Source organism: Enhydra lutris, unplaced genomic scaffold, assembly GCF_002288905.1.
Source record: "Enhydra lutris kenyoni isolate GAN:26980312 unplaced genomic scaffold, ASM228890v2 scaffoldscaffold3, whole genome shotgun sequence".
Taxonomy (NCBI): Eukaryota; Metazoa; Chordata; class Mammalia; order Carnivora; family Mustelidae; genus Enhydra; species Enhydra lutris.
In genome coordinates, this window is record NW_019154087.1 from 9034382 (window position 1) to 9060503 (window position 26122).

The 26122-nt window shown below is 36.5% G+C and overlaps 1 protein-coding gene across 1 annotated transcript in view; it reads left to right on the top strand.

Moving 5' to 3' along the window:
• The window catches only part of LOC111157475 (nudix hydrolase 6), a 47862-nt gene that overhangs the window by 4641 nt on the left and 17099 nt on the right, over nucleotides 1-26122 (top strand). Inside the window, exon 3 of the mRNA XM_022518897.1 lies at nucleotides 3106-3161. Coding sequence (XP_022374605.1) covers nucleotides 3106-3161 — 56 coding nt within the window. The remainder of the gene's footprint in view (nucleotides 1-3105; nucleotides 3162-26122) is intronic.

Genomic DNA, 26122 nt, shown 5'->3' on the forward strand with positions numbered 1-26122 from the left:
CAAGCATTTTCAAAGGTAGTTTGCACCTTTGAGGTTAAAAAGGAGTGTTCAAGGATGCCTAATGTTTTCTGTATCCATGATCTCACTCACTTTTAACAAATAGAGACATAGAAATTTCCATTCTGCTCTACTTCAAAAGACTACTTGGCAATTTGATGACACCCTCACACTTCATTAGAAAGTCATGCAATTATCAATTCATTGGTACAGACTTTTAAATTAGACTTTTAAATCCAGTTATTACTACAGAATTAGTAATATATGCATAAAGAGTATACTATGAAGCCCTTGTTTGTAACTAAATACTGTAGTATGTATTATAGATAAGATACACCATAGGAGTTCAGGCAATGAGAGATCTGGAATTTGAACAGTCTTGAAGTATAACTAGGATATGAAGTGGCTATTGGGGTGGCAATGAAATCATATAAGAAATTGTTTTGGAAAGGTATAGCGTCTTTTAGGTGAAGGGAAAATAATTGACATTTATTATTCTAAACAACAGGAGGTAGGTATAGCAGATGAACATATCACCACAAAAACACCATTCTGGCATATTGATTATTTTGAGCTCGAGAAACAGTAGATGCAGGAAGGGTCTTTTTTTTTTTTTTTTTTTTTTAACCTAAAAGCAGAGCATAAATTTTTTGTACCAGGAAGAGGAGACATTCTTATAGAAGATGGCGAGCTGACACCAAGTCGAGTCTATACAAATAAACCTTATTAAAATGACCCTTGTATCCCTAATTTCCCCCCATGTATGTCCTAGTCATTTCCCACCATTTACCTCCCTTATCCCAACCCCCTTTTTCTTTTGTCTTGGCTCCATAATTCATTGCTCTTTGTTAAAATGATATATATATGCCCTTGGGCTTAAACACTTTTTTGGGATTTTCACTCCTTTTAATCATCTTTCATCACCACCCAGTCCATGTAAATATAATAAATTTAAAAAATATGTATTTTTTTTTCTCCATTAATCTGACAGAAGACATTCTGTCAGCTCAGTTCACAGCCTTAGATACATAACCTAAGTGGGTAGAGGAAAAATCTTTCCTCCCCTATACTGGAATGGAGTGAGCTATGGTTTTGTTACTATTCTTCAGACACAGCGAGCTTGTGTCTGCCTCAGAGCTTTAACATCTATTGGCTCCTCTTCCTGTAATGCTCTTTGCCAGGGCTTTATCTAGCTCTTTAGAGCTGAAGTTTCTGCTCCAGCATCTCAAAAGTCTCCTGACCTTCCTGTCTAAAATACAGTCCTCCTGCATGCCAATCTCATCATTCGTGGCCCCTTTATCCAGGTCTGTTTTTCTCTATAGCACCCATGACAATCTAAAATTATACCATGTACTTAATTTCTCCCACAATAATATAAACTCTGTGAAGGCAGGTATTCTGTCTTTTCCACCACTGTCTTGTCAGGTTCAAGACATTGTCTGGCATAAAGTAGATAAATATTTCTTGAATGATTAGATAGCTGTTCAGGTGGAAACTCAAGTCCCCAGAGAGCACAGTTGTGTAGGGAAGGGACACAGTTGCATAGTGAGAATACCAGCTCAGAAGCCAAACAGTTTTAGGGTTGTGTGACCCTAGGCACTAAAAATGATACCACTCACATGAGTATTGTGAGGAATACCTGAGATAATGTACATAAAGCACTTAGCACAGTACCTGACTAATCATAATAAAATAATAATCTCTTTTTAATCCCTGATCTCTTTGTATTTATTTATCTTTTAAGTTGTGACCAGCAGGGGTCGCTCGCATTGTGCTTTAGCTTTGCTGGTTTTGTCCTTGAAGTATTTTGCTCTTGTTTATAATTCATTAGGGAAAATTGCAATTTGAGTAATCACAAGTTATTAAAATTTAAGAGTAGGTTTTCTTGGCATTTCTTTGGCATTCTAACCCTTATAAAGTCCAGTGAAATTATAGTTTATGCTTTCTAATGGAAGCCAGCATTAATGTTAATTATATCTCACTTAGTGGTTTTCCTTTTTTTAAACACTAAAATGTGCAGTTTTCATTTCAGAGAAATTTGTCCTTCCTTGTGTTATATATACCTATACCTTTCTGTATTTTATTTCTACATAGCATTGTCTCCTCATGTTCTATATAATTTGTTTTCTATTTGTTACCTTCTCATATGCACACCAGAATGTAAGCCCACTGAGGATAGGGAATTTTGTTTTGTTTACCACTATATCCCTAGCACCTCAATAAATGCCTGACATATAACAGGGGTCAATTACTATATAAAGAACCCATAAGTATTATATATAGGAACTCAATCTTAAAAGAGTATGTAAAATATATCTTTTTAACAATATTTCCTCATATTATGCAAATATAAATATTTTTAAATTATAGCATTTAAAGGAGTTAATACAAATCATTAAGGTATCATTTATATTTTTGACCCAGGATTGTCAAAAAACTAATAAACCTTCTTTATTTGAGTCCCTAACATCTAGCCAAATGTGTAGTATGCTTGGCAGTGTGTATACTGAATGAATAAATGAAAGGATTAGAACTTAGGACATATATAAAATAAACAATTATCCCAAAGCAACATATTAGTATGTTATAAAAGTCATATGCACACATGATAAAAAAAATACATACATGTAAGTGGCTTCAGGGAGATCCTGAACTGAATGTTGAGATAGCTGAGATTTAGATTATCAGGGGCACAACCCATGTTCTATACAAGGAATAAAAATGAGAATAGAAAAGTCACTTCATTTATTCAATAAATGTTTTTAAGCACTTAAGATATGACATTAAAATAAATGCTACGGAAGGATAGAAAAATTAATTTCTTTATGTACCATCAAGAATAGATGATCTAGAGAAGAAACTTATGGAACTGGTTATCCTACAATTTAGCATATGCTAGAACCATCATTAGTATTCCAGGTTGTTAAAAGAACCTGAGAAACTGAGCAGTTTATTGCTGGAGAGATTTTAAAAGTGTCCATGGATGAGGTAGTAATTGATCTAGGCCTTCCAGGATGGGTATGATTTTGATGACCATAGATAGGCATATGGAAGGAGTCCAAGGTGAAAGAAATATTTCTCAATTATCTTTTACTTTTCCCCCAACAGGAGCTGTATTTGATGAAAATACTGGAAAAATATTGGTTGTACAAGATCGAAACAAAGTAAGTTGCCTCTGCTTTTTAAATTTTTTTTTAATTTTAGTTTAATTAACCTACAGTATTGTATTAGTTTTAGTTGTGCAATATAATGATTCAGCAGTTCTGTATTTTCTCAGTGCTCATCACAGTAAGTGTACTCTTAATTCCCCTCCTCTGTTTTACGCATCCCCACACCTACTTCCCCTCTGGTAGCCACCAGTTTATTCTCTATAGTTAAGAAACTGTTGTTTTGTTTGCCTCTTTTTTCCTTCAACCATTTGTTTTGTTTAAGTTGCTTCTGCTTCGTAAATTGCTTTCTAAATGTTCAGTTCTCTCTAGAGGAAAATAAAATACAGAAATTTTTATATGCTCAAGGAATTACAGAAAGATACTTTAAAAGTTCTTTCTAAGCAGTTGTGGATCAGGATTTTTTTTAATTCAAAAAAATACCTATGGAGGCCTTGAAAATGTCAGGATAACCTCATGTTCCTCACTATTATATTATGTCTACAGACGAATTATAAATGGCTATATTTAGGTGGAAAGACAACTGCGTTTCTCACAGACTGACAAGATATTCTTCCATTCATTAAGCATTCAATAAGCTCCCATTCTGAGCCAGGCGATGAGAATACAAAGATTATTAAAACAGTTTCCCTCATGTCCTGCAGTTTACTACCTATTTGGAAAAGCAGTCATACAACAGACGATAACAATCACTTTGCCTTTAGAAAACCCCTGAAGACTTCTCAGAATAGATAACATTCAAACTGGGTCTTGAAGAATGAATAGGAGCTTACCAGGCCAAAAAAAAGTGGCAGAGGGAGTGGGAGAGAGAAAAACAGAAAATTTAAATGGCACATAAAAAGGCACAGAGAATTTACAAAGGTCCTAACATGGTATCTTAGTTTGTTCAAGCTACTATAACAAAAATACCATAGACTGGGTGGCTTAAACAACAACCATTTATTTCTTATCTGGAGGCGGCGACAAGTTCAGGATCCTACCACATTCAGTGTCTGGTTGGTCCCTCTTCCCAGTTCATAGATGTTCATCTTCTCAGTGTCCTCACATAGCAGAAGGAATAACAGTTCTCTCTGGGGTCTCTTTTTAAGAACACTATTCCCATTCATGAAGACTCCACTCTCATGACATCATCACCTCTCATAGGTGATTCCACATTGGGGATTAGGATTTCAACATGTGAATTTGGATCCATTCCATGTAGTGTATAAATAATGGTTAAGAATTTCATTGTGGCTAGAAGTATAGGGAGTGGTAAAATATTTGATTTGAGTGGTAGATTAAGAACAGAATATAAAGAGCCTTGTACAACAAAATAAGTCTAGGCAACCAGAAGCAACAAAAACTTTTAAGAGAAGTACCATGGTTAGCATCAGATGTTTTCATACTTAGGACTGAAAGTGAAAGAGAATAATTATTTTGATACTTTCTGAGACTTCAGTAATATTGATAGACAGAGTCAGACATTTTTCCTCAATATATATGCTCTTATATTTTAAACTGAATATTTGTAACAGTATCTAAAAGTATTCAGAATTGCTATCTAAAAAGCATGTTCATATTTATAAGGAACTTTCAAAGTTTTAGTTAAGGCAGGATCTCTGACTCAAACTAAGATTGATTGTCAGCAAATATTTTGAGTACCTGAAGTAATATTGTGCCTAGCCTTCAAGAACTTTTACTATTTATTTATTTTTTATTTTTTCATATTAACGTGTATTGTATTATTAGTTTCAGAGGTAGAATTGAGTGATTCATCAGTTGCATGCAACACCCCGTGCCCATTACTTAAGTGCCCTCCGTAATGTCTATCACTCAGTTAATCCATTCCTTCCCACCTCCCGTCTAGCATCATTCAGTTTGTTTCCTATAATTAAGTCTCTTAGGATTTGTTTCCCTCTCTGATTCTGTCTTGTTTTATTTTTCCTTCCCTTCCCTTATGTTTGTCTCCTTTGTTTCTTAAATTCCACATGTGAGTGAAATCCACATATGACTGAAGTGGCAAGATTTCATTCTTTTTGATGGCTGAGTGATATATATATATATATATATATACCACATCTTCTTAATCCATTCTTCTGCTGATGGACATTTGGGCTCTTACCATAGTTTGACTATTATGAACATTGCTGCTATAAACATTGGAGTGTATATTCCCCTTCGAATCACTATGTTTGTATACTTTGGGTAAACACCTAGTAGTGCACTTGTTGGGTCATAGGACAGCTCTATTTTTACTTTTTGAGGAACCTCCATACTGTTTTCCAGAGTGGCTGCACCAGTTTGTATTCCCACCAGCAATGGAAGAGGGTTCCACTTTCTCCATATCCTTGCCAACATCTGTTGTTTCCTAAGTTTTTTTTTTTTTTATTTTAGCCATTCTTACCTATGTGAAGTGGTATCTCACTGTGGTTTTGATTTGTATTTCCCTGATGCCAGGTAATACTGAGCATTTTTTTTCATGTGTCTATTGGCCATTCAGATGTCTTATTTGGAGAAGTGTCTGTGTATGTCTTCTGCCCATTTCTTGATTGGATATTTTGTTTTTTGGGTGTTGATAGGTTCTTCAGAGATTTTGTGTAGTAGCCCTTTATCTGACAAAACATTTGCAAATATCTTCCCCCAATCCGTAGGTTGCCTTTTGGTTTTGTTGACTGTTTCCTTTGCTGTGCAAAAGCTTTTATCTTGATGAAGTCCCAGTAGTTCATTTTTGCTTTTTCTCCTGGAGGAGAACACAGGCAGCAGCAGCTTCTTGCTAGATACATCTCCAAAGGCAAGAGAACTGTCTCACAGTTACGTCTTTCATCCATTTTGAGTCTGTCACTGGTATATGGTATAAGAAAATGGTCCAGTTTTATTATTCTGAATATGGCTGTCCAATTTTCCCAACACCGTTTGTTGAAGAGACTTTTATCCATTGGACATTCTTTCCTGCTTTGTCAAAGATTAGTTGACCATAGAGTTGAGGGTCTATTTCTGGGTTCTCTATTCTGTTCCATTGATCAGTGTGTCTGTTTATGTCACTACCATACTGTTTTGATGATTACAGCTTTGTAATATGGCCTGAAGTCTGGAATCATGATGCCTCCAGCTTTGGTTTTCCTTCTCAATATTCCTTTGGCTACTCAGAGTCTTTTCTAGTTCCATAGAAATTTCAGGATTGTTTGTTCCAGCTCTATGAAACATGCTGATGGTATTTTGGTAGGGATTACATTGAATGTGTAGATTGCTTTGGTTAGTATAGACATTTGAACATTTGTTCTTCCAATCCATGAGCATGAAATATTTTTCCATTTATTTGTGTCTTCCTCAATTTACTTCATAAATGTTCCATAGTTTTCAGAGTACAGATCCTTTACCCCTTTGGTTAGATTTATTCCTAGGTATCTTACAATTTTTGGTGTAATTGTAAGGCTTGATTCCTTGATTTCTCTTTCTTCTGCCTCATTGTTAGTGTATAGAAATGTGACTGACTTCTGTGCTCTGATTTTATATCCTGTGACTTTGCTGAATTCCTAGATCAGTTCTAACAATTTTCTAGTGGAGTCTTTCAGGTTTTCTACATAGAGTATCATGTCAGCTGCTTAGAGTGAAAGTTTTACTTCTTTGCTGATTTGGATGCCTTTTATTTGTTTTTGTTGTCTAATTGCTGAGGCTAGAACTGCCAGTACTATGTTAAACAGCAATGGTGAGACTGGATATCCCTGTCATGTTCCTGACCTTTGGGGAAAAGCTCTCAGTTTTTCCCTGTTGAGGATGATATTTGCTATGGGTTTTTCATATATGGCTTATATTTTATTGAGGTATGTTCCCTCTGTCCTTACACGGTAGAGAGTTTTTTTTATCAAGAAAATGCTGTATTTTGTCAGACGCTTTTTCTGCATCTATTGAGAGGCTCATATGGTTCTTATCCTTTGTTTTATTAATATTTTGTATCACATTCATTGATTTGTGGATGTGAACACCCTTGCAGCCCAGGAATGAATCCTACTTGGTTGTGGTGAATATCTTTTTAATATCCTACTGGATGCTATTAACTAGTATCTTGGTGAGTATTTTGGCATCCATGTTCATCAGTGATATTGGTCTGCAGTTCTCCTTTTTGATGGGGTCTTTGGTTTTGGAATCGAGGTAGTACTGGCCTCATAGAAAGAGTGTGGAAATTTTCCTTCCATTTCTATTTTTTGGAACAGTTTCAGAGGAATAGGTATTAGTTCTTCTTTGAATGTTTGGTAGGCCTTCACTTGGAGGCCTTCTGGCCCTAGACTCTAGTTTGTTGGGAGACTTTTGATTCCTGATTAAATTTCTTTTCTAGTTATGGGTCTATTCATATTTTCTATTTCTATTTCAGTTTTGGTAGTTTATATGTTCCTAGGAATACATCCATTTCTTCCAGATTGCCCAGTTGTTGACATACAATTGTTCTTAATATTCTCTTACAACTGTTTGTGTTTCTTTGGTGTTGGTTGTGATCTTTCCTCTTTCATTCATGATTAGGGTGTGGGGGGGGGCTTTCTCTTTTCTTTTTGATAAGTCTGGTTAGGAGTCTGTTGATCTTATTAATGCAAAGAAGGAGCTCCTGGTTTTGTCAATCTGTTCTACTCTTCTTTTGGTTTCTATTTCATTAATTTCTGCTCTAGTCTTTATCATTTCTCCTCTCCTGCTGGATTTAGGCTTTACTTGCTATTCTTTTTCCAGCTTCTTTAGGTGTGATGTTAGGATGTGTATTTGAGACTTATCTTGCATCTTGTGAAAGGCTTGTATTGCTATATACTTCCCTCTTAGGACCACCTTTGCTGCATTCCAAAGGTTCTGAACAGTCGTGTTTTTATTTTCATTTGTTTCCATGTATTTTTTTAATTCTTCTTTAATTTCTTGGTTGACCCATTTATTTTTTAGTAGGATGCTCTCTAACCTCCATGTATTTGTGTTTCTTCCAAATTTTCTCTTGTGTTTGAGTTCAAGTTTTAAAGCATTGTGGTCTAAAATATGCATGATATAATCTCAGTCTTTTTATACAATTTGAGATCTGATTTGTGACCCAGTATGTGATCTATTCTGCAGAATGTTCCATGTGCACTCAAGAAGAATGTGTATTCTGTTGCTTTAGGATGGAATGCTCTGAATATATCTGTGACATCCATCTGGTCCAGTGTATCATTCAAAGCCCTTGTTTCCTTGCAAATTGTCTACTTGTGGTCTATCTGTTGCTGTGAGTGGGGTGTTAAAGTCCCCTGCTATTATTGTATTATTATCTGTATGTTTCTTTAGTTTTGTTATTAATTGGTTTATACATTTGGCTGCTCCCAAATTAGGGGCAGAAATATTCACAATTGTCAGATCTTGTTGTATAGACACTTTTGTTATGATATGGTGTCCTTCTTCATCTCTTACTACAGTCTTTGGTTTAAAATCTGGTTGGTCTGATCTAAGGATTGCTACTCCAGCTTTCTTTTGATATCCATTAGTATGATAAATGGTTCTCCACCCCTTCACTTTCAATCTGGAGGTGTCTTTGGTCTAAAATGAGTCTCTTGTAGTCTCTTGTATATTATTGGGTCTTGTTTTTTTATCGAATCTGATACCTTATGTCTTTTGATTAGAGAATTTAATATACTTATATTCAGAGTAATTATTGAAAGATATGAGTTTAGTGTCATTGTATTATCTTAAAGTTGCTGTTTCTGTAGATTCCTTCTGTTCCTGTCTGATCTTTGTTATCTTTGGGCCCTCTCTTTGCTCAAAGGATCCCCTTTAATATTTCTTGCAGAGCTGATTTAGTGTTCATGAATTTCTTTAGTTTTTGTTTGTCCTGGAAACTCTTTATTTCTCTTCTATTCCTAATGACAGCCTTTCTGGATAAAGTATTCTTGGTTGCATATTTTCCCCATTTAGCATGATGAATATATCATGCCAGTCCTTTCTGGCCTGCCAAGTCTCTGTGGACAGGTCTGCTGCCAACCATATGTTTCTACCCTTGTAGGTTCAGGACCTCTTGTCCTGAGTGGCTTTCAGGATTTTCTCTTTATCTCTGAAATATACAAGCTTCACTATTAATATGTAATGGTTTTGACCTATTTTTGTTGATATTTGAGGGAGGAGGTTCTCTTTGCCTCCTGGACTTGGATGCCTGTTTCCTTCCCGGATTAGGGAAGGTCTCAGCTATAACTTGTTTGTTTTAGGTGTTTGTTTTTTTTTTTTTAAGATTTTATTTGTTCATTTGAGAGAGATAGAGAGCACAAGCTGGGAGGAAGGGTAGAGGAAAAGGGAAAAGCAGGCTTCCCACTGAGCAAGGAACCCCATGTGGGGCTTGATCCCAGGACCCTGGGACCATGACATGAGCTGAAGGTAAATGCCCAACCAGCTGAGCCACGCAGGCACCCCTATAATTTGTTCAAATAACCTTCTGCCTTTCTTTCTCACTCTTCATCTTCTGGGACCCCTATTATCCAGATATCATTTCTCTTTATGGTGCTGCAGATTTCTCCAAGTCTCCCTTCATGATCCAGTAGCTGTTTTTCTCTTTTTCTTAACTTCCTTATTTTCCATCATTTTGTCTTCTATATCACTGACTCTCTCTTCTGCCTCATTTATCCTCCCTGTTAGAGCTTCCATTTGTGACTGCATCTAGGTAATAGCATTTTTAATTTTGGCCTGATAAGATTTTAGTTCTTTTATTTCTACAGTAAGAGATTGTCTAGTTCTTCTATTTTTTTTTTTTCAAGCCTAGCTGGTATCTTTATAGTTGTTGTTTTGAATTCTAATTCTCAAATTTTATTTTTATTTGTATTGGATACTACCTCCTTTCTTTTGGATTGAGTTTCTCCCTCTGTAATTATGTCTGGAAAAGAATAGAAGAAAGAGAAAGAACAGACAAAAGTAACAATACCAGAAAAATACAAACAAAACAAACCAGAAGAAAATAAAACAAAACAAAATAAGAAAAAAAAATCAAACAAAAAATGAAACAGGACAAAACACTAAACTAGATCCTTGCTGTATTTTGGTCTGTTTGTTAAAAGAAACCAGATCTCAAAATAGGAAAGAAAGGAAAACTTTTATATATAAACAAAAATAAAATAAAATGAAAGGAAAGGAAACCAAAAATTTTTTAAATGTACATCATGTATATATAAAAATAAAAATTTAAAAAGAATAAAAAATTGAAAAAATAAAATAGCTGAAAAAAACTTAAAGACTAAAGAATAATATGAGAAAACTATACACTGTTTATCCCAAGAGTGAAGTTTTGCAGTTCTCTCTGTAAACTTGGCTTGTTAGTTGTTCCTTCTGGCCCTCTGGGGTAGGGGCCTGTTGCACTGATTCTCAAGTGTCCTTGCCCTTGTGGAATTGAGCTTCCCTTATGAGGCAGCTAGGCTCAGTGCAAACAGCTCCAGATTACACTATATGGCTCTCTTTTTCTCCCTGAAGGCGTTCAACACCAATGGGGGAATGAAAATGGTGGCACCCTGCTCTCTAGCCCCGGAGCTTAAAGTTTGCACTCCCCACTCTTCAGTGAGCCCTCATAGAAAAGCAATCACTCTTGTCTCCCTGGCTTCCATTCGAACTTTGTATTTACCTAGTCTGTGACTGAGCATTTTTATCTGAGGCATGTAACCCAGTTTCCAGTCTCCAATCTTTACAGACTCCTGTGCGCAAACCCATGTCATTCCTCCCAGAGGAGGGATAGAGTCTTCCTGCACTTCTGCCTTTTCCTGGGCCCCTGCCTGGAGAGTAGTCACAAGACCATGCAGTGGTTCACAGTTTACGGCAACACAGAGGAGAGATTTGGTGCCTAGACTCACTGTCTTCAGCTGGTTTCCCCACTCTAGTACCTGAGAAATCTGCCACACTCAGGCACCCCATACTTCTTGTGAACCCGAGGATCCTGAGACCCCACTCTCCAACCTGGGATTCTGCCCCACTTTGCCGTCAGAGCACCTTTACGCCAGGAACATCCCCCATTGCACCTGACTTCTAAAAGTTCCAATTTTGCGCTTCACTGCTTATAACACTTCGTGGTAGCCTTTTAAGCAAGCTCCCTCCCCTCCTCCGTATCTTCCAGTATATCACTCCAGATTCACATCTCTACACCTCCTATCTTCCAAAAAGTGCTTGCTTTTCTATTTGTAAGATTGTAGCACTTCTTTTCTCAGATCTCCAATTGATTTCACAAGTGTTCAGAATGATTTGATAACTATTTAGCTGAATTCCAGGGACCAGACAAAATTAGGGTCTCCTACCCCTCTGTCATCTTAACTTCTCCCTCTCTTTAGTACATTTTATATTTGAGTTGGACCATTTGATGGGAATGACTGGAGAGTAGTAAGCATGAATGAGTGGTACAAGTGGGGCCTCATTAAAAGGGGGCCTGAGAGCCGGTCAGGGGAGTTTAGATTTGACATGGAACTAGTAACTCTTGAGGATTATGACTGAGATGGCAAAGTAATGAAGAAGATATATGGCAAACATTAAATTAGTAATCATATGCAAATAGATTGTTAACTATGTGCTAAATGAGAGAAATTTGGTATAAACAGAATGGACTTGGAATCAGGCTGACCTGAGTTCCAATCCCTGTGCCACTTGTACCTTAGCTAAGTCTCTGAGCCTTAGCTTCCTCCTCTTAAAATCTATATAATAATACCTTTCGTGGGATGCTTGGGTGGCTTAGTTGGTTAAGTATCTGCCTTCATCTTATGTCATGAGCTCAGGGTCTTGGGATTGAGCCCTACATTGGGCTCCTTGCTTAGCAGAGAGTCTGCTTCTCCCTCTCTCTCTGCTCCTCCCCCTGCTCATGTGCATGCTCTCGCTCTCCCTGAGTCAAATAAACAAAATCTTTTTAAAAAAATACCTTTCTCGTAGAAAGGATCCATTAGCTCTCTTTTCCAACTGAATCCGTACATACTTGAAACACACAGAAGTGTAACACAAGAAACGTATAATAGTGTAAATCAATGTTGGGTAGAATTACCTTAAGTATAATTTTAATGCTTTGTGCTCTCATTTATATCAGTTTATATCAATACACAACAGAGTGATGAGCACTATATTTGTTTTTCTATTTTTGAATTTGTGTAACAAAAAGCCAAGAAAGTTCTTCGTTTTCTTGCTAAGAATAATGTGAAAAATAAGTAAAGATGTACTTTAAGAGAAATATCTAATTACTGAAAGAGAGGCAGAGTCCTATTTAATTACTTAATCTCTGCCCTAGGCCTATAATACCTTAACATTTCCAATGCTCCCCTAAATTTTATAATGACATATGTTTTTCTGAACATTTTACTATATGTAACTAACAAAAGTTTTACTATTGCTCATAAAAGTTTTTTTTTTTAAGTTTTTATTTCAGTCACTCAGTGCTTATCATGACCAGTGAATTCCTTAATCCCCATCACCTACTTCATCTATCCCCCCACATGCCTCTCCTCTGATAACCACCAGTTTGTTCTCTATAGTTAAGTATGTTTTCTTGGTTTGTCATTCTCTCTCTCTTTTCCCTTTGCTCATTTGTTTTGTTCCTTAAGTTCCCTAGATAAAGTGAAATCATTTGGTGTTTTTCTTCCTCTGACTAACTTATTTCACTTGGCATTATAGTACCTAGCTTGATTTATATCATTGCAAATAGCAAGATTTTCTTCTTTTTTATGGCTGAATAATATTCCTATGTGTGTGTGTGGGGGGTGTGTGTGTATACCACATCATCCGTATCCGTTCGTCAATGGATGGACGCTTCAGCTGCTTCCATATCTTGGCCATTGTAAACAAGGCTGCTATAAACATCAGGGTGCATGTATCCCTTGGAATTAGTGTTTTTGTATTCCTTGGATAAATACCCAGTAGTGCCATTGCTGGATCATAGGGAACTTCTTTTTTTCACTTTTTGAGGAATCTCATACTGTTTTCCAGAGTGGCTGCTCCAGGGTACATTCCCACCAACAGTGCATGAGGATTCCTTATCCTACACATTGTCAGCAACACCTGTTGTTTCTTGTGTTTTAATTTTAGCTGTTCTGACAGGTATGAGGTAATATCTCATTGTAGTTTTGATTTGCATTTTCTTGATGATAAATGGTGATGAACATCTTTCATATGTCTGTTAGTCATCTGTATGTCTTCTATGGAAAATCATCTGTTCATGTCTTCTCATTTTTTAATTAGATTATTTGTTTTTTGGGTGTTGAGTTTTATAAGTTCTTTATGTATGTTGGATACTCTTTATTGCTCTGTCATTTGCAATGTGTTCTTCCATTCCCTAGGTTGCTTTTTAAGTTTTGTTGTTTCCTTCACCGTGCAAAAGTTTCTATTTTGATGAAGGCCCAATAGTTTATTTTTGCTTTTGTTTCACTTGCCTCAAGGGACCTGCCTAGAAAAAAATTTGCTATGGCCAATGCCAAAGAAATTCTTGCATATTCTTTTTTTCTAGCATTTTTATGGTTTCAGGTCTCACATTTAGGTCTCTCATCCGTTTTGAATTTATTTTTGTGTATGGTGTAAGAAAGTGGTCCAGTTTCATTCTTTTGTATGTGGCTGACCAGTTTTCCCAATACCATTTTTTGAAGAGACTATCTCTTTCCTATTAGATATACTTTCCTTCTCTGTCAAAGATTAGTTGACTATATAATTGTAGGATTTTATTCTGGGTTTTCTATCCCATTAATATATGTGTCTATTTTTGTGCCATACCATACTGTTTTGATTATTACAGCTCTGTGGTATAACCTGTCCAGAACTGTGATGCATCCAGCTTTGCTTTGCTTTTTCAAGATTTCTTTCATTATTCAGTGAGAAAGAAATATTTCACTATTCATACAAATTTTAGGATTATTTATTCTATTTCTGTGAAAAATGCTATTTGTATTTTGATGGGGATAGCATTGAATCTATAGACTACTTTGGGTAGTATGGACATTTTAACAATATTTGTTCTTCCAGTCTGTAAGCATGGAATATCCATGCTTTGTGTCACCTTCAATTTCTTTTATCAGTGTTTTTTCATTTTCAGCGTACAGGTCTTTCACCTCTTTGGTTAGGTTTATTCCTAGGTATCTTATTATTTTGGGTGCAATTGTAAATGGGATTGTTTTCTTAATTTCACCTTCTGATTTATTATTTGTGTATAGAAATGTGACAGATTTCTGTACATCGATTTTTGTATTCTACAACTTTACTGAATTTCTTCTAGCAGTTTTTTGTGAAATATTTAGGATTTTGTATACATAGGACCATATTATCTACAAATAGTAGTTTCACTTCTTCCTTACAGATTTAGATGCCATTTATTTATTTATTTATTTATTTTGTTATCTGACTGCTGTGGCTAGAACTTCCAGTACTCTGTTGAATATAAGTGGTGAGTCATCCTTGTCTTGTTTCTGACCTTAGGAGAAAGGTTGTCAGTTTTTCCCCATTAAGGATGATGTTAGCTGTGGGTTTATCATATATGGCCTTTATTATGTTGCGGTATGTTCCCTCTAACCTACTTTGTTGAGGGTTTTTATCATGAATGGATGTTATGTCCATTGAAATGATCATATGGTTCTTACCCCTATTTTTTTAAAGATTTACTTATTTTATTTTATTATTTTTTTTAATTTTTGTCCATTTACTTCTTTTTTTTTTTTAATGTTTTATTTATTTATTTGACAGAGAGAGATCACAAGTAGACAGAGGCAGGCAGAGAGAGAGAGGGAAGCAGGCTCCCTGCTGAGCAGAGAGCCCGATGCGGGACTCGATCCCAGGACCCTGAGATCATGACCTGAGCCGAAGGCAGAGGCTTAACCCACTGAGCCACCCAGGCGCCCCAGATTTACTTATTTTAAAAGAGCATGGACATACACGAGCAGGGGAATAGCAGTTGCGGTGGAGAGAATCTCAAAGCTGACTTCCCACTGAGTGCAGAGCCCAAAATGGGGCTCACTGTCATGACCCTAAGATGATGATCTGAGCTGAAATCAAGAGTTGGACTCTCAACCAATTGAGACATCCAGGCACCCCATCATTTCTTTTTTTTTTTTTTTATAAATGTGGTATATTATGTTTATTGATTTCTGAATGTTGAACCATCCTCGCACCCCAAGAATAAATCCCATTTGATCATGATAAATGATTTTTTTCATGTATTCTTAGATTCAGTTTGCTAGTATTTTGTTGAGGATTTTTGCTTCTATGTCCATCAGAGTTATTAGCCTGTAGTTCTCCTTTTTAGGGCTTTACCTGGTTTTGGTATATCAGGGTGATGTTGGTCTCATGGAATGAATTTGGAAGTTTTTCCTTCTTTTTTTATTTTTTGGAACAGTTTGAGAAGAATAGGTACTAACTTTTTAAATGTTTGGTAGAATTCATCTGTGAAGGCATCTGGACCTGAACTGTTGTTTGTTGGGAGTTTTTTGATTACTGATTCCATTTCTTTGCTGGTAATTGGTATGTTGAAATTTTCTGTTTTTTCCTTTTTCTGTTTTGATAGGTTATATGTTTCTAGGAATTTAATCATTTCTCCTAGATTGTCCAATTTGTTGGCTTTAGTTTTTCATAATATTCTTTTATGATTATATTTCTGTGGTGTTGGTTGTTATATCTCCTCTCTCATTTGTGATTTTATTTATTTGGGTCCTTACTTTTTTTTCTTGACACATCTGGCTAGAAGTTTATCAATTTATTGATTTTTTTCAAAGGACCGGTTCCTGATTTCATTGATCTGTTCTGGTTTTTTTTAGTTTCTGTATCATGTCTGCTCTAATCTTTATTGTTGCCCTCCTTCTGCTGGTTTTAGGATTTTCTTTTTCTTTCTTTCTTTCTTTTTTTGGTCCATATGCCACTGGTTTATGCATTTGAGTTTATCATTCCATTTCTGTTTTTCTAAGTGACAATTTGAAATAGCAACAAAGTAATATCCTCTTTTGGCTTAGGAGAACAAGAGACTTCAACATTAATTCAGTAAACTCAGTTTTTTCTTGTTCTTTTTCTATCTTCATTATGTGTGAGGTTAGATTGTTTATTTGAGATTTTTCTTGCTTCTTGAGGTAGGCCTATATTGCTATAAACTTCCCTCTTATAACCTTGTTTGCTGAATCCCAAAGGTTTTGAGCCATTATGTTTTCAATTTTATCTGTTTCCATTTACATTTGTGTTTCTTCTTTTATTTCCTGGTTGACCCATTCATTGTTTAATAGCACATTATTTAATTTCCATGTGTATGTGGTCTTTCCAGAGTTTTCCTTGTGGTTGACCTGTAGTCTCATAGCATTGTGGTCAGAAAACATACATGGTATATCTTCTATCTTTTTTAATTTGTTGAGGCTTATTTTGTGGCCTAATATGTGATCTGTTCTGTAGGTTGTTCCATGTGCACTTGAAAAGAATGTGTATTCTGTTTTAGGATGGCATGTTCTGAATATATCTGTTAAATCCATCTGGTTGAAGGTGTCATTCAAAGCCATGGTTTATTTTTGGTTTTCTGCTTAGATGATCTGTCCATTGATGTAAGTGGGGTGTTAAAGTTCCCTACCATTATTGTATTATTATCGATTAGTTCCCTTATACTTGTTATTAGCTGTTTTATGCCCTTGGGTGTCCCATGTTGGGTGAACAAATATTTACAATTGTTATATCTTCTTGTTGGATTGTCCCCTTTATTATTGTATATTGTTCTTGTTACAATGTCTGCCTTAAAGTCTAATTGCCCAATATGAGTATTGCTACTCTGGCTTTCTTTTCACCTTCCCAATCTTTAACAATCTTTAAGCCCTTAAAGCCTTTAAAAACAGTCTGTAAGTCTTTCTTTTTTTAATATTTTATTTATTTGACAGAGAGAGAAACAAAAGAGGGAACGCAAGCAGGGGGAGTGAGAAAGGGAGAGGCGGGCTTCCCACTGAGCAGGGGAGCCCGATGCAGGGCATGCTTACCATGATGCAGGATCCTGGGATCATGACCTGAGCTGAAGGCAGATGCTTAATGACTGAGCCACCCAGGCACCCCAACAGTCTTTCTGTTGGTATACAATGAGAAAAGAAATAAGTCAGGAAATTTCACCTCCTCACCTCCATCTCTTACCCTTATGCAATGATGGCAAAAATCTGGTCCACTCTTAAATGTTAGATTTGATGACAGTTAATTTGTCAGTTAAGAAAAAGGAGAGTTTTAAATCATTTGGTATTTTTGAGTTGAGGGTGGGACTGGAGTAATGGTATCTCTACAGATACAGGGATATTGGTAGAGGGGAAATGATGAATTCGTTACAGAGAATATGAGGTGAAGTTGAAAGAGATGTTTAAGTGGGAGTACCCAGACATTTCTTCTCATTCCTCCTCATGAGTTATTGTGTACGAAAAAGGTGTGTGAGTTGAAACATATTAAATAATGAATTTCTTTTACAATTTCCACCATCATGACCCACAGTATTTTAAAGCTCTAAGCAGTGCCTTTCATCCACAGGAGTGGATACAAGGAAGATATTGATATTCTGAGTCTAAGATTGCATGGCCTAGCCCCACTGGTCTCTTTAAGAGGTTTTGTGGGGGGACTTTCCATGGCTTCCATACAGCTACAATTCTATCTATTCTATAAAGTTGTGCTCTGTGGATTCATGCCATATAGCACGGTGCCACGCCAGGAAAAATAGGTACATACCAAACATATGAAAGAGACAACTGAACACAATGTTCTAAAAACATAAAAGATAAAAGGAAAATAATTTCAGGCATCATTGGTATAAATAGTTGACAGGGATGAAGTAGTTGAAAAATAAGAAGAGTAACACACACCTGTTGTCTGTCATAGGCCAAAGAGGTTGGAGGAGTTGAGACATGATAATAGTTGAATCATAATAATCTATATTCTTCACATGTCTAGATCTGAATCAGTTAACCATTCTTTGAAATAAACTATTTGGAAGTGAGGACTTCTCTGATACCACTTTAGGAATGGAAGATAGGAGCACCTGGGTGGCTCAATTAAGCATCTAACTCTTGATCTTGGCTTAGGTCATGGGATCATGGGATTGAGCCCTGCTTTGGGCTCCACAATGGGCATGGAGCCTGCTTAAGATTCTCTCTCTCTCTCCCCCTGCCCCTCCCCCCAAGTCATGCACACAGGTATGTGCATGCATGCATGCACGCTCTCTCTCTCTAAAAAAAAAAAAAAAAGGAATGCAAGATAAACACCCAGAGAGCTTTTTGTCTGTTGCAGTTCATGGATTGTGAATGTGTCCTTTTTAGAAAAGCTTGAGCTTAATTGTTTTAGAACATGTTAAACTTCAGTTGTGCCCCAAATTCTATGTGTAGTAATAAAAGTTAACATTTTATAGAATGTGGGGGAACATGAGTTCTCTTATTCTCTGTATATAGGTTACTTATTGGAAGGAAGTTAAATTATTAATTATGTAAACATACTCCATTTTGGTACAAGATATATCATTTAGAGAAGAAATTGGCTCTATACATGGAGAACTAGAACTCTGATCCTTTATTCTACTTTTTTTTACTTTGTATGCATGTGTATGACATTTGAAAGCCGAATTATCAGCATCTGCCAACTTGACCAGCCAAGGGATATTCCATGGCAGCTTAGCCATTCCAAGCTTGTTTCCCTGATAATTTCTTCCCTTCCTCTTCAACAATTTTGATCTCTTGTTCTTATTTAATAGCCAGACTAATATGACTACTCCACTCTAAGCAGTTTTTCAGAGTTGGTTGAGCTATCAATAAGAATCTATGTAGTTACTTGTTTTTTAAAATACAGAAATTCATAAACAAACCTAGGTCTAATAATTTAAAAATTGGTTGCAGTCTTAAAAAAGAAAAGCGGGGCGCCTGGGTGGCTCAGCGGGTTAAGCCGCTGCCTTCGGCTCAGGTCATGATCTCGGGGTCCTGGGATCGAGTCCCGCATCGGGCTCTCTGCTCGGCAGGGAGCCTGCTTCCCTCTCTCTTTCTCTCTGCCTGCCTCTCCATCTACTTGTGATCTCTCTCTGTCAAATAAATAAATAAAAATCTTAAAAAAAAAAAAAAAAAGAAAAGAAGCTTCCCTGGCAGCTATAGCTGAACTGTCTTACCCCAAACCTATACAATGTGATGTTTTTGGAGGTAAGTTGTTTTTTTCCTTGCAAAACCTGCCAAGAAAAATGATTTAACAGGTTCAGTTTGTAGAAATCAGTTTCTAGAGTGATATGTATTACAGTAGTTCAAAAGGAAAGAACTGAGTTGAGTTATACTTTTAAAATAGGACAATAGTCAAAACTAAGTATAGGCATACCTCCTTTTATAGTGTACTGCTTTATTGTCTCCCAAGATACTGTGTTTTTTACAAATTGAAGGTTTATGGCAACCATCAAGATCTGTCAATGCCATTTGTCCAACAGCATTTGCTCACTTCGTATCTCTTGTTATATTTTGGCAATTCTCACAATATTTCAAACTTTTTCATTATTACTGTATTTGTTATGGTGATCTGTGATTTTTGATCTTTGATGTTATTATTGTAATTGTTCTGGGCCACCACAAAGTGTGCCCATATAAGACCACAGACCGAATCTATAAATGTTGTGTGTGTTCTGACTGCTCCACCTACCAGCCATTCCTCTGCACCCCCCCACCTCTCTATATCTCTCTCTTTCCCTCTCTGTCCCCTCAGGCCTTCCTATTCTACAAGTCACAACAATTTGAAATTGGGCTAATAACCCTGCAGTGGCCTCCAAGTGTTCAAGTGAAAGGAAATGTCACACATCTCTCACTTTAAATCAAAAGTTAGAAATGATTAAGCTTAGTAAACCATGTTGAAACCCAAGACAGGGTGAAAGTTAGACCTCTGACACAAAACAGTTAACCAAGTTGCAAATGCTAAAGGAGTAGTCCTAGAAGGAAATGAAAAGTGTTACTCCAGTGAACACACAAATGGTAAGAAAGTGAAACAGCCTTATTGCCGATATGGAGAAAGTTTCAGTGGTCTGAATAGAAGATCAAAACAGCCACAACATTCCCTTAAGACAAAGCCTAATCCAGAGCAAGGTCCTCACTCTCTTCAGTTCTCTGGGGGCTGACAGAGGTGAGGAAGCCGCAGAAAAGTTTGAAGCTAGCAGAGGTTGGTTCATAGGTTTAAGGAAAGAAGCCATCTCCATGACATAAAAGTCCAAGGTGAGGCAGCAAGTACTGATACAGAAGCTACAGCAAGTTATCCAGAAGATCTAGCTCAGATCATTAATGAAGGTGGCTATCCTAAGAAACAGGCTTTCAATGTAGATGAAACAGCCTTCTATTGGAAGAAGATGCCATTTAGAACTTTACTAACCAGAGAGGAAAAGTCAATGCCTGGCTTCAAGCTTCAAATGCCAGACCTACATTCTTGTTAGGGGCTAATGCAGCTAGTAACTCTAAGTTGAAACCAGTGTTCATTTACCATTCTAAAAATCCCAAGGCCTTTAATTTTTTTTTTTTTTTTGCATGTTTATTTTATTTATTTATTTATTTATTTATTTATTTATTTATTTATTTATTTATTTATATTCTGTTAGTCACCATACAGTACATCATTAGTTTTTGATGTAGTGTTCCATTATTCATTGCTTATGTATAACACCCATGCTCAGTGTAATCCATGCCCTCCTTAGTACCCACCACCAGGCTCACCCTTCCCCCCACCCCCTCCCTTCTAAAACCCTAAGTTTGTTTTCCAGTGTCCATAGCCTCTCATGGTTCATCTCCCACTCCGATTTCTCCCCCTCTTCATTTTTCCCTTCCTTCTCCTAATGTCCTCCATGCTATCCCTTATGTTCCACAAATAAGTGAAACCATATGATAATAGACTTTCTCTGCTTGACTTATTTCACTAGCATAATCTCCTCCAGTCCCACCCATGTTGATGCAAAAGTTGGGTATTCATCCTTTCCGATGGCTGAGTAATATTCCATTGTGTATATGGACCACATCTCTTTTATCCATTCATCTGTTGAAGGGCATCTCGGCTCTTTCCACAGTTCGACTGTTATGGACATTGCTACTATGAACATTGGGGTACATATGGCCCTTCTTTTCACTACATCTGTATCTTTGGGGTAAATACTCAGTAGTGCAATTGCAAGGTCATAGGGTAGCTCTATTTTTAATTTTTTGAGGAATCTCCACACTGTTTTCCAAAGTAGCTACACCAGCTTGCATTCCCACCAACACTATAAGAGGGTTCCACTTTCTCCACAACTTCTCCAACATTTGTTGTTTCTTGCCTTGTCAATTTTTGCCATTCCATCTTTTGTATGTCTTCTTTGGAGAAGTGTCTGTTCATGTCTTCTGCCCATTTTTTACTTGATTATTTGGTTTTTGGGTGTTGAGTTTGAGAAGTTCTTTATAGATCTTGGCTATCAGTCCTTTGTCTGTTGTGTCATTTGCAAATATCTTCTTCCATTCTGTGGGTTGCTTCTTTGTTTTGTTGACTGTTTCCTTTGCTATGCAGAAGCATTTTCTCTTGATGAAGTCCCAAAAGCCCATTTTCTCTTTCATTTCCCTTGCCTTTAGAAACATGTCCTGAAAGGAGTTGCTGTGGCCAGTGTCAAAGAGGTTATTGCCTATGTTCTCCTCTAGGATTTTGATGGATTCCTTTCTCACATTGAGGTCTTTCATCCATTTTGAGTTTATTTTTATGTATGATGTAAGAGAATGGTCGAGTTTCATTCTTCTGTATATAACTGTCCAATTTTCCCAGTACCATTTATTGAAGAGACTGTCTTTTTTTCATTGGATATTTTTTCCTGCTTTGTAAAAGATTAATTGACCAGAGAGTTGAGAGTCCATATCTGGGCTCTCTATTCTATTCCACTGATCTATGTGTCTGTTTTTGTGCCAGTACCATACTGTCTTGATGATCACAGCTTTGTAATATAGCTTGAAATCAGGCAACGTGATGCCCCCACCTTTGTTTTTCTTTTTCAACATTTCCATGGTGATTTGGGTTTTTTTATGGTTCCATACAAATTTTAGGATTTGTTCCAGCACTTTGAAAAATACATTTGGTATTTTGATCTGGATGGTGTTGGAAGTATAGATTGCTCTCGGCAGCATAGACATTTTAATAATGTTTATTCTCTCGATCCATGAGCATGGAATGTTTTTCCATCTTTTTAAGATGGAAAGATAGTAAGATAATTGCCTTATTCAATTTTTTTCATGAGTGTTCTGTAGTTCCTAGAGTATAGATCCTTTACTTCTTTGGGTAGGTTTATTCCAAGGTATCTTATGGGTTTTCGTGCTATTGTAAATGGAATTGATTCTCTAATTTCTCTTTCTACAGTTTCATTGTTAATGTATAAGAAAGCAACTGATTTCTGTGCATTGGTTTTGTATCCTGTCACATTATTGAATTGTTGTATGAGTTCTTATAATTTGGGGATGGAATCTTTTGGGTTTTCCACATAAAGTATCATGTCATCTGGAAGAGAGAGAGTTTGACTTCTTTGCCAAGTTGAATATCTTTTATTTCTTTTTGTTGTGATTGCTGTTGCTAGGACTTCTAGTACTATTTTGAACAGTAGTGGCAAGAGGGGGCATCCTTGTGTTCCTGATCTCAACGGTAAGACTGTCAGCTTTTCCCCATTGGGAATAATATTTTTTCATATCATTTTTTCATAGAAGGATTTTTCATAGATGGGGTTTTTCATAGATGGATTTTATTAAGTTGAGGAACGTTCCCTCTATCCCTATACTATGAAGAGTTTTAATCAGGAAAGGATTCTGTATTTTGTCAAATGTTTTTTCTGTGTCAATTGAGAGGACCATGTGGTTCTTGTCTCTTCTATTATTTATGTGTTCTATCACATTGATTGATTTATGAATGTTGAACCACCCTTGCATCCCAGGGATAAATCCTACCTGGTCATGGTGGATAATCCTTTTAAGGTACTGTTGGATTATATTAGCTAGAATGTTGTTGAGAGTTTTGACATCCATATTCATCAGGGATATTGGTCTGAAATTCTCCTTTTTGATGGGGTCTTTGCCTGGTTTGGGGATCAAAGTAATGCTGGCTTCATAGAAGGAGTCTGGAAGTTTTTCTTCATTTCCATTTTTTTAAACAGCTTCAGGAGAATAGTTATTATGTCTTCTTCAAATGTTTGGTGGAATTCCCCAGGGAATCCATCAGGCCCTGGACTGTTGTTTTTTGGGAGGTTTTTGATCACTGCTTCAATTTCGTTACTGATTATGGGTCTATTCAAGTTGTCAGTTTCTTCCTGTTTCAGTCTTGGTCATGTATAGGTTTCTAGGAGTGCATCCATTTCTTTCAGGTTGCTTAATTTGTTGTCATATAGCTGTTGATAATAATTTCTGATAATTGTTTCTATTTCCTTGGTGTTAGCCATGATCTCTCTCCTTTCATTCATAATTTTATTAATTTGGGTCCTTTCTCTTTTCTTTTGGATTTGTCTGGCCAGTGGTTTATCTATCTTATTAATTCTTTCAGAGAACCAGCTTCTAGTTTCATTGATGTGTTCTTCTGTATCTCTGGTTTCTAACTCATTGCTCTCTGCTCCAATCTTTTTTTTTTTTAAGATTATTTATTTATTTGACAGACAGATCACAAGTAGGCAGAGAGGCAGGCAGAGAGAGAGAGGAGGAAGCAGGCTCCCTGCTGAGCAGAGAGCCCTATTTATTTATTTATTTATTTATTTATTTATTTATTTATTTATTTATTTATATTCTGTTAGTCACCATACAGTACATCATTAGTTTTTGATGTAGTGTTCCATTATTCATTGCTTATGTATAACACCCATGCTCAGTGTAATCCATGCCCTCCTTAGTACCCACCACCAGGCTCACCCTTCCCCCCCCCCCCTCCCTTCTAAAACCCTAAGTTTGTTTTCCAGTGTCCATAGCCTCTCATGGTTCATCTCCCACTCCGATTTCTCCCCCTCTTCATTTTTCCCTTCCTTCTCCTAATGTCCTCCATGCTATCCCTTATGTTCCACAAATAAGTGAAACCATATGATAATAGACTTTCTCTGCTTGACTTATTTCACTAGCATAATCTCCTCCAGTCCCACCCATGTTGATGCAAAAGTTGGGTATTCATCCTTTCCGATGGCTGAGTAATATTCCATTGTGTATATGGACCACATCTCTTTTATCCATTCATCTGTTGAAGGGCATCTCGGCTCTTTCCACAGTTCGACTGTTATGGACATTGCTACTATGAACATTGGGGTACATATGGCCCTTCTTTTCACTACATCTGTATCTTTGGGGTAAATACTCAGTAGTGCAATTGCAAGGTCATAGGGTAGCTCTATTTTTAATTTTTTGAGGAATCTCCACACTGTTTTCCAAAGTAGCTACACCAGCTTGCATTCCCACCAACACTATAAGAGGGTTCCACTTTCTCCACAACTTCTCCAACATTTGTTGTTTCTTGCCTTGTCAATTTTTGCCATTCCATCTTTTGTATGTCTTCTTTGGAGAAGTGTCTGTTCATGTCTTCTGCCCATTTTTTACTTGATTATTTGGTTTTTGGGTGTTGAGTTTGAGAAGTTCTTTATAGATCTTGGCTATCAGTCCTTTGTCTGTTGTGTCATTTGCAAATATCTTCTTCCATTCTGTGGGTTGCTTCTTTGTTTTGTTGACTGTTTCCTTTGCTATGCAGAAGCATTTTCTCTTGATGAAGTCCCAAAAGCCCATTTTCTCTTTCATTTCCCTTGCCTTTAGAAACATGTCCTGAAAGGAGTTGCTGTGGCCAGTGTCAAAGAGGTTATTGCCTATGTTCTCCTCTAGGATTTTGATGGATTCCTTTCTCACATTGAGGTCTTTCATCCATTTTGAGTTTATTTTTATGTATGATGTAAGAGAATGGTCGAGTTTCATTCTTCTGTATATAACTGTCCAATTTTCCCAGTACCATTTATTGAAGAGACTGTCTTTTTTTCATTGGATATTTTTTCCTGCTTTGTAAAAGATTAATTGACCAGAGAGTTGAGAGTCCATATCTGGGCTCTCTATTCTATTCCACTGATCTATGTGTCTGTTTTTGTGCCAGTACCATACTGTCTTGATGATCACAGCTTTGTAATATAGCTTGAAATCAGGCAACGTGATGCCCCCACCTTTGTTTTTCTTTTTCAACATTTCCATGGTGATTTGGGTTTTTTTATGGTTCCATACAAATTTTAGGATTTGTTCCAGCACTTTGAAAAATACATTTGGTATTTTGATCTGGATGGTGTTGGAAGTATAGATTGCTCTCGGCAGCATAGACATTTTAATAATGTTTATTCTCTCGATCCATGAGCATGGAATGTTTTTCCATCTTTTTAAGATGGAAAGATAGTAAGATAATTGCCTTATTCAATTTTTTTCATGAGTGTTCTGTAGTTCCTAGAGTATAGATCCTTTACTTCTTTGGGTAGGTTTATTCCAAGGTATCTTATGGGTTTTCGTGCTATTGTAAATGGAATTGATTCTCTAATTTCTCTTTCTACAGTTTCATTGTTAATGTATAAGAAAGCAACTGATTTCTGTGCATTGGTTTTGTATCCTGTCACATTATTGAATTGTTGTATGAGTTCTTATAATTTGGGGATGGAATCTTTTGGGTTTTCCACATAAAGTATCATGTCATCTGGAAGAGAGAGAGTTTGACTTCTTTGCCAAGTTGAATATCTTTTATTTCTTTTTGTTGTGATTGCTGTTGCTAGGACTTCTAGTACTATTTTGAACAGTAGTGGCAAGAGGGGGCATCCTTGTGTTCCTGATCTCAACGGTAAGACTGTCAGCTTTTCCCCATTGGGAATAATATTTTTTCATATCATTTTTTCATAGAAGGATTTTTCATAGATGGGGTTTTTCATAGATGGATTTTATTAAGTTGAGGAACGTTCCCTCTATCCCTATACTATGAAGAGTTTTAATCAGGAAAGGATTCTGTATTTTGTCAAATGTTTTTTCTGTGTCAATTGAGAGGACCATGTGGTTCTTGTCTCTTCTATTATT